A 9,858-nucleotide genomic window follows, 5' to 3' on the forward strand; every position below is an offset into this window, starting at 1 on the left:
GAGCACAGGCTCCGGACGCGCAGGCTCAGCGGCCATGGCCCATGGGCCCAGCCGCTCCGCGGCATGTGGGATCTTCCCGGACCGGGGTACGAACCCGTGTCCCCTGCACTGGCAGGCAGACTCTCAACCACTGCGCCACCAGGGAAGCCCCAGGTTCCTATTTGTTCCAATCTTTTAAGAGATAGTAATCAGATAAAGTTACATTATATACACATATATAAGTATATAAAGAGATATACAATGTCTAAAGATATATTGTATCATAAATGTATAAAGCTATATACAATGTTTAGTAAACACTGTGTGTGTCTATATCTCCATTATAAATGTAAAAAGATATATACAATGAATAAAGATACACTATATATATATTATATATGTAATGTATTATGTACTTATAAAGGTAAAAGATACACTGTGTATATATAAATGTATAAAGGTATACACAATGTATAATAGGTACATTGTGCATATATAAATCCCTGTTGTGAATGCAGGGAAGACTAAACTAGGAAATTCCAGAAATCAGGGTACCATTGGGAATCCAAAGATCATGAGAAAAGACTTGGGAGATTGGCAGTCAGCAGGGGAGAGAAATAAATCTTTGATGGAGTGGGGAGAGGAACAAAGCCTGGTAAGGGCCACTGCATTGCACAACCCAAAAGAGCCAGCCATCATTTGCCTGGAATTTCCTGCAGAGATGCTCCCAGGGCTGTGCAGGGCAGTGCCCTGGGTCAAAGGCAAGGGCAAGAAGTAGCCTTGGATGAGGCTGTAAAGTTTCCTTCTAAAAGTCAGTCATGCTGTGACTTCTTCAGGATGTTAGAATAGGTAACTGAAGACAGCTGTGCTATCCTCCAAGGGTCTTTAAAAATAGAATTGAGGGGCTTCCCTGGTGGCGCAGTGGTTAACGGGGCTTCCCTGGTGGCACAGTGGTTGAGAGTCCGCCTGCCAATGCAGGGGACACGGGTTCGTGCCCCGGTCCGGGAGGGTCCCACGTGCCGCGGAGCGGCTGGGCCCGTGAGCCATGGCCGCTGAGCCTGTGCATCCGGAGCCTGTGCTCCGCAGCAGGAGAGGCCACAACAGTGAGAGGCCCGCGTACCGCAAAAGGGAAAAAAGAAAAAAAAATAGAATTGATTCTCTTCTCTCTTGGGGGTCTTGAAGGCAGAGAGAAGAATCAATGTAATTTTACCACTAGAACCCTTCCAACTGTTAACAGTTACGTTTTGTTATAGCCTCTATCTATCTACCTATCAGCTATCTCAAAGCCCTTCTCTCCAGACATTCCAAGAACTTAAGCTATCTGGCCTGTCTTTCAAACATCATGAGGGGATGGGGTAATTAGCGTGGATGGTCACCCCAATAACAGAGAAATTAGGAATCTCTCCAGAGTGTTTCTAGTAGTGTTTAGATGTATGGAGTTACCATACATCTGCTGAGTGCCTACATGCATCATCTCATTGAGTCTTCACAACCACCGATGATAAAGGTGCTGTTAATATCCTCAGGATTTGTAGGTGACTGAGGAGGGGTTTGAACTGAAGTCAAAGCCTGAAGTTCCATCCACATCACTTTACTATTTAATGGTAGCTAAGGTCTTGATTCAGGTGGGCCTGCAGTTACTTATTGGACCCTTCATTGTCAGGGCTCAAATTGAGATATGCAATTACCTACGTTCTTTATGTACTTGAGCTCTTTCTTTTACCGGCTTGCACTTCTAAACCTCTATTTGTGGCAATATTTTAAGCTAATGATTGGCAATCTAAGAAGCTCTTAGACTTCCATGTAGTACTTTAAATACGCTGTGACCTTTTAAAATAAAAGATTAACCACTGGAAGCCAAGCATCTTTCTCTTTCTTATGGGCTGAGCTTCAACATTATAACAGGAATTCACTAATGAAACAGACATGAAAAGAGACTCTCTAAAAATTTAAGAGGGTCATATATTCTGTGGTAATTGTTATTTTCCTAGTTAACTTCATCTCCATTTGTGTACCTGCTACAAATGTTTAACTATGTTCAGTGATTCCGTGTTTTATAATTTACATTGTCTTTTATTTCCTCTTATTGTCCGAAGTATTTTATTGGATGGTATGTGTGTAGTCTACTTTTTAAGCACATCGACGTAATTCTTTGGGGTGAACTTCCCTTGATAGCTACTTAGAACATCAAGAAGTTTTACTGCCTATGTACTTCCGGCATATTTTGAAGGAAAGAGGATTAATTTATTGTATGTCCGACAGTCCTGAATTCTTAACTGCTTTATCAAAAGAGTGTATAAATAAGATTCTTTTTTCTTTTTATTGCAGGAAATGCAACATATTGTTAAATCACAACACATCAGAGCAGAAAAAGGTAAGCATGGATCTGTATAAATATTTGAAAACCCCTAGGGTGACTCCTCTTTGAGCTAACATGGCTTCTCTCATCTCCAGCCATGGTGGAAGGTTCATGGTTAGATCTGGCCAGAAGGAACAAGCCTGAGACTCAGCCCTTTGCCCATCTCACGATTAATGCCATTGACATCCCATCAGGTAAGTTCCATTTATATCCAGCCTGAAAAATATTTCAAGAGTAAGTCAGAAAGAGAAAAACAAATACCCTATGCTAACACTATATATATGGAATTAAAAAAAAAATAGTTCTGATGAACCTAGGAGCAGGACAGGAATAAACATGCAGACATAGAGAATGGACTTGAGGACACAGGGAGGGGGAAGGGTAAGCTGGGACGAAATGAGAGAGTGGCATGGACATATATACACTACCAAACGTAAAATAGATAGCTAGCGGGAAGCAGCCACATAGCACAGGGAGATCAGCTCCGTGCTTTGTGACCACCTAGAGGGGTGGGATAGGGAGGATGGGAGGGAGACGCAAGAGGGAGGGGATATGGGGATATATGTGTACATATAGCTGATTCACTTTGTTATACAGCAGAAACTAACACAACATTGTAAAGCAATTATACTCTAATAAAGATGTTAAAAAACAAGTCATTTATCAGCCCATCTGAATACTCAGACCTATTCTTAGCCTGTTAGCAAAATTTTGAGAGCCCTTAACTTCTAGACCAGAAGAAAGATCATCTATTTCCATATCATGGAAACAGTGATTCTCGATCGTGCCAGAATGGACATCATCACTATAATTCATTTTCAGATCATCAGAGTGAGTTTATTTTAAAAGACTGCTAGTTGAGGTTGCATAACTGGGAAGGATAATCCCGTGTTATACTCATCTTTATTTTTCCAAGCAAAAGTTGACACATCCCCATTGCTGGCCTGTGAGGTGCATGAATTCCTCCAGGTAGTCATGTACTCAGCCATCTCCTGCAGAGTTCCAGAGTGATATTTAAGAGGCAATAGCCCTCTAGAAAATGAGACATACTCGTTCTCCACGGACTTATCGTTTTTTTTCTGGCTAAGAATTTAGCTCAGTAGACTGGAGACCTCATTATCTTTTGGAAATGAGGAAACCCAGAGCTCTATGTCTACATCTACCTAACGTACCAGTGACTTCCATCATATAATCCCCACTGGTTACTTCACATCGGGTTAGGTGAGCATCAGAAAGGTCACAAAGAACATTAGGATGGAGTGACAATGGAATATTACTGTTATTATACCATTTATACACACACTTTGTATCAGGCATTTTGCTCTGTATCCATTATCTCTAAACCTTACTACAACCCTGCAAGGTAGTGATTATCATTCAGATTTTGCAAACAGGGAAACCAAGGTCCACCTAGTGTTAAGTTATCTGATCGAGGTTACAACATGGCAGGATTAGAAGTTGAATTCCACTCTAGCTGATTCCCAAGTCCATGCTTTTTATACTATAGGTTATTACATAAGTATCTTGTGGCCTGTTGCCTTTGTCAGAGGGGAATAAATTCAGAGCGCTTGTGTTCCTCTTTTCATGAAAGAAGTAGATTAATGTGGTTTTAATAGCAGGGCGTCTCAAGTCTGACGGCCTGGGTTTGAGGTCCCACCGTACTACCTGGCTGGGTGTCCTTGTGCAAATTATTGGAATCCTTTGTGTGTCAGCTTCTTCATGGGGGTGGTAACAGTTTGTACGTCATGGGGCAGCTATAAAGATTTAATGAGGTTATATACTAAAATGCTTATATGGAAGTGGGCATATAGTAAGAACTTAGTGAATGTAGTTTGTCATTATTTAAAGTTTAATTAAATAATTTTATATATTCTATTTCTTGTTTTACAAAAATGATTCAAGGCAAGTTCTTCTTAGAGTTAAAAAAAATCCAAGTTTTAATAAGCAGTTTTGAAGCTACTAATATAGTATGGGCCACAAAGGAATTTTTCCTGACTACAGACATAGAAAGGAGAAACCAACTCTTTGATTTTTAGATTTTCCTAAACTATCTATACTGTCCCAGATATTTGCTTCATAAACAAATTCTCCTCTCTCTCTCTCTCTTTCTGTGTGTGTGTGTGTATGTGTGTGCCTTATGGTGGAACTACACTAATTTTCTGAGTGGAAAACTATTTTGCATGTTAGCAAAGCCAATCAAATTAATACTGATCTGTCAGCTGTGTGTGCTGTAGTCTGCATTTATCTTTTCAGTTCATTTTAAATGGCATATGATAAATACTGCATTAGACTGTGTGCCAAAGTCTATTTGGCAATAGCAAGCATGTTTTAGTTACATAGCTCTCCCTCCAGGCACCTTGCATCAAATCATTGCCAAAAAGAAGGCAAAACTCCTGGTTATTTTAGGATGGTTATTGAGCTTGAGACAGAGTGAAATGAGTTAGCGTATGCTTCTGTTTAAGAAAATAGAATTTGCTCCTCTGGCTTGGCCAATGACTCCGTGAGTCCATTTATCTCCCAGTTTGGATACTTCAGAGGAAGATGGCTTTAATTTTGCACGTTCATTCGGGGCCTCTGTTCCATACTTATTTGTACTTATTTACACATAAGAAAGAAATCAGAATCTGCCTCATACTGACTGTATTTCAAAGCTTCTCGAATAAAATGCATTGGGGAGTATTTTGTGAGGTCAGGATTCATGGCTCTCTTAAGGGCAGCTCAGGCTAAATACCTGGAGAGACTTCTTCTCTAATGTCTAATAGCAGTGACCCTAGGGGCTGGGGCGGCTGGGGAGGCTGAAGGTCGTCTAGTGATGGAAGCCCAGGCTTGCTATGCGAGGTCCTCCAACCTGATAGGGGGGCTGTTCTCATCTTTTCTCCCACTATCGCTATTCATGAGCTCTCCAGTTCACACTGACAGTTCTTCTCCCTTTTCCTCTGCGTGCTGTGTGCATTCCGTTCTTTGCTAGAACAGTTTCCCTCGATCACAATCCTCTCCCTTTTCTCAGCCCGTCCACATTTGACCCAAGCCCTCCCTGCCCTCTGTCACTGGGCTGAGTTCACGTGGTCGCCACTAATTTCTGCAGCTTCCACTTGGCAGGTGCTTTAACTGAGCTTCAGCCATGGGCTGTGTGACCTGCAGAAATGAAAATGTTATATTTTTCATTTGGTGTGCCCATTTCTTCTTTTCTCCACTACAGAGTGCCTTGAGGGTATACTGCTTGATGCATTTCTTAACTGTGGATAGAGTGAATGCCCGTAGAAAGCACCATTCAGATATTTACTAAATGATGAAATTGATCAGCGAATGGATAAATATAGGCATGTTTAGAAGGATATAAGGACACTCCTTCCACTTGACTTGAGCTAACAACAGGAGTGGTATGCGGTCAGGGTTTCTGTGTTCTCCTCTCTCTTTCATATCCTTCCCTGCCTTTCCTGGACTGTATCTCTGAGCCCTTGGTCTAACGCTAGCTGATCCAACCTGTCGAGAGGGTAGACGTCACCTTAGTCATTCTGCTGCTATCTGTTAAGGGCCGTCATAGGAGATAAACTATAAGACCGATAATTGATTGCATAAAGGATTGAATACAAGAGTAGGGGAAGAAGGAGGTAACCATGGGATGGTTTGAGATAGGAAACACCTTGAGTTTTTTTTAGCTCTGTCAATGGACTAGGTGGCTATTTACCAGCCTGGAGAAGTTACTTTGCTAGTGTTCATGAGGGTGTGATGCATAGAGTCTTACAGTCTCATTTTGACTCACTTGGGACCATGGAATGATATTTACATTTGGGATGCTTTAATTTAGGATGATCTGAGGTAGGACCTCAGATGAAAAAGGGCAGGGCGCTGTGCTGGGTTCTGGAGGCAGCAGTGCCTGTGATGGCTTCTCAGGCTCGCTGGGGCGCCCTCTTGTGGATACGATGTGCAGTTCAGGAAATCTGTCCTGTCCCTGAGCACAGGGATTGAAACCATTGGCTTCTTTGCCTTTGCAGGCATGTCTAAGGATGGGGGGTTGCTCCACCATAGCTTGGACCCCGCTGCATTTTTTTTCTTCCACTTACCCTACCACCTAGTTGGTTCTTGAACAGCCTGGTATTGAGGTCCCCAGACCATATCCCAGCTGCCCAGTAGCCCTCCAGGGACAATAGAACATTATCCTTTTTGTGGCTCTCCAGAGTAAGATGCAGGTGTTCAAGTTTTCCCAGGATTCAGGCCAGTCTTGAAAGTTAGCCAGTGTGGGTTTCTGGTTCTACAAAGATCTCCCAAGGACCCACTCTAGCCAAAGTGTTGTCAGCTCTGATGGATCCGTGGAATCCAGTTTAAGTCTAAATTCTGTGGGGGATTTCTCTTGGGTGACAGGCGGCAAAGAACTTCTCCCTGGCTGCAGAAACTACTCCCCACCCCATTCTGAGACTCCTCAGGTCTGTTTTGCCTTGTTGAAATCCTAGCAGATGACAAGCTTTACTTAGCATAAGTGTTTACAAAATCCTCTGGAGGAAAACTCTGGACTTTCCACAGTATAACAGCTTTTTTCCCACTAGCTGACATCTTTTCCAGTTGGCTAATAGGTATCCGTATAAATATAAATATTTGATTACTGAGGTTTATCATGGAGGTAGTCCCAATTTTTTAAGACCTAGTAAAGTACACTAAAGACCTGAAATATTCAAAGCGTTGGACACTTTGCTGACTTAGAAGATTTTCTAGAAACTTCTGCTGCTCCAGAAACAGTGACATGAAGATCGGTTGTCACATTTCAGGTGTGAGAAGGAGCTAAAGGAGAGTTCTGGTCTAATAACTAGAAGAGATTTTACCATCCTTTGGGCACAAAGGATCGCATGAAGTTGTGAAGCTGGGGAGTACAATGCCAAGGATATGTTCTTTGTGAACTTCTCTGGGGGCACCTTTTCAGTCGTGTGACCTTGGGAGGCATTTGGGCTATTGGAGGAGGGGAAAATCAATGGTGATGAGAATATAGAGTTTAAGAGTTTGACTTTTTGGTCCAAGTTGCTGTGACCCAGATTTTCAGCTCCTTCTATATACCTCTCTCCATGAATTAAAAGAGAAAGTGGGGTCACGTGGAGTGTGGATATTCTCTTCCTATACTTGTTTCTTGCTTTCTTGTTTCAACTGCCTCTGGCTGATTCTCTTCCTTCAACCCTGAATGGCCTTTATGCTTCTGTTGGCTGAATTCCTCCTTTAAGTTATCAGGCTCAGTAGCACAGCAAAATCGTTCTTGAGCCCTCTGGGAGGAAGTAATCTCTTTCCTTTGAATTCCCATTGCAATATCCACACCTTTCTTATCAGGGCCCGAGCCTTGCTTCCTGTCTGAACGTATATCATACTTATCCCTTGTGTACTATAGGCTCCTTGAGGGCAGGAAAAGTGAGATTTTGTATTTGACCCCTCTCAGGTGCCTAGCAGAGAGCGCAAGTACTTCTTAATGTACTGGTACTCCCCTTTTAGAAGATAAATTCTGAGAAATTATTCTCCCATTGGAACAATGACTGTTCCAGTAGGTCTTTCTCCAACCTCATAGAATTGTGAGGATGTCCTTCTCCTTGAAGGGGCTGGGTTTTAAATCACGTGCCTCTCTTTTCCTCAGGTTCCCATAAAGTGAGTCTGTCCTGCTGGTACCATGACCGAGGTTGGGCCAAGATCTCCAACATGACTTTCAGCAATGGAAAACTAATAGTTAACCAAGATGGCTTTTATTACCTGTATGCCAACATTTGCTTTCGACATCATGAAACTTCGGGAAACCTCACTGCGAATTACCTTCAGCTAATGGTGTATGTCACCAAGACCAGCATCAAAATCCCGAGTTCTCATACCCTCATGAAAGGAGGAAGCACCAAATACTGGTCGGGGAATTCTGAATTCCATTTTTACTCCATAAACGTTGGGGGATTTTTTAAGCTACGGTCTGGTGAGGAAATAAGCATTGAGGTATCCAACCCTTCACTACTGGATCCAGATCAAGATGCAACGTACTTTGGGGCTTTTAAAGTTCGAGATATAGATTGAGCCCCATTTTATGAAGCATTTTCACGTATTTCCTAGGATGTATAGAAAACTTTAAAAACAAGCCAAGAAAGATATATGTAGGTGTGTGAGACTACTAAGAGCTATGACCCACAGGGTACAAGAAGACCCGTGCCTTTGACTCTGTAGGGAGCGAATGTATTTACAGCCAATGGGAGATGTTGGACTCAAGGTGTGTTACAATCTAAGGGTTTTCTTACACAGTGGTTTTTAAATTTTGTAATGAATTCCTAGAATTAAAGCAGATTGGAGCAATTATGGTTGCCTTTATGAAAAACTGCCTTTGGGCTATGGGAGGGGTTAATTCTCTGTCTCTAATCCATGGTTAGGTGCCACGATGCAGCTGAAGTGGAAAGGGGGTCATCTAATTGCAAACTGATGACCATCTGAAGGGTGAAATTCTTTTGAATTGTTACATCATGCTGGAACCTGCAAATAAATACTTTTTTCTAATGAGAAAAAAATATATGTATTTTTATATAATATCTAAAGTTATATTTCAGATGGAATGTTTTCTGTGCAAAGTATTGTAAATTATATTTGTGCTATAGTATTTGATTCAAAATATTTAAAAATGTCTTGCTGTTGACATATTTAATGTTTTAAATGTACAGACGTATTTAACTGGTGCACTTTGTAAATCCCCTGGGGAAAACCTGCAGCTAAGGGGAAAAATGTTGTTTGCTAATATCAACTGTATGATACTTCTTCATTCTTTTTAACTTAATAGATTTTTTCAGACTTCTCAAGTCTGTTTCCAAAAAAATTAACATGGATGCCTTGAATGTTGGCCACCAGGTGCCTTTCAAATTTAGAAGCTAATTGACTTTAGGAAGCTGACATTGCCAAAAAGGATACATAATGGGCTACTGGGATCTGTCAACAGTATTTATATAATTATTGAACAGGTGGTTTTTTCTACAGGTGCTGCAAATTGTAAATTTTTTTCATGGAAAAGTTATCAGTGGCTTATAGCAAAAAAAAAATTCCATTTTTAATTTAGTGGAAGTTATTTTATACTATACAATAAAAACATTGCCTTAGAATGTTTTTTTTTTTTTGGTATGAAAATAAATTTATAGGAAAACCCGCCTTGTGATTTTGTGCTTCTCTTTTATGTCTGTCTTGCTCTGTGATCCTTTCTCTCCAATATGGTAATGTGGCTTCTATCTTTCCAAAGGTTACCGGGAGAAATGCAGATTTAATTAAAAATTAGGAACCGATTCAATTAAATTGCTGAACCTTGGAATTTGAAAAATAATTTACAAGGGATTTGTATGCAAGAACGTAGCTGATAGAACACAGAGGCTTCACCACTCAAAAAAGAAAAGTTTGTTATGCCTATATCGTGAGAAAAAATAGTGCTTTGCACAAGTTCATAAGGCCCTGCAGAACAATCATTTGACCTGGAGGAAACCCTGAACGTTGTATCTCTTACTAGTGAAGAAGCATTAATAGTGGCTGGATGCTTG

General features: G+C 41.1%; 1 protein-coding gene across 1 annotated transcript in view; it reads left to right on the forward strand.

Annotated features, from left to right (window-relative positions):
• Nucleotides 1–9,467, forward strand: part of TNFSF11 (TNF superfamily member 11) — a 34,463-nt gene extending 24,996 nt beyond the window's left edge. The window contains exons 3-5 of the mRNA XM_029209790.1: nt 2,308–2,353; nt 2,434–2,532; nt 7,947–9,467. Coding sequence (XP_029065623.1) covers nt 2,308–2,353; nt 2,434–2,532; nt 7,947–8,368 — 567 coding nt within the window. The 3' untranslated portion in view covers nt 8,369–9,467. The remainder of the gene's footprint in view (nt 1–2,307; nt 2,354–2,433; nt 2,533–7,946) is intronic.
• The last annotated feature ends 391 nt before the right edge of the window (nt 9,468–9,858 follow it).

This window comes from Monodon monoceros, unplaced genomic scaffold, assembly GCF_005190385.1.
Source record: "Monodon monoceros isolate NGI ecotype Baffin Bay Population unplaced genomic scaffold, NGI_Narwhal_1 Super_Scaffold_8, whole genome shotgun sequence".
In the NCBI taxonomy this organism is placed as follows: domain Eukaryota; kingdom Metazoa; phylum Chordata; class Mammalia; order Artiodactyla; family Monodontidae; genus Monodon; species Monodon monoceros.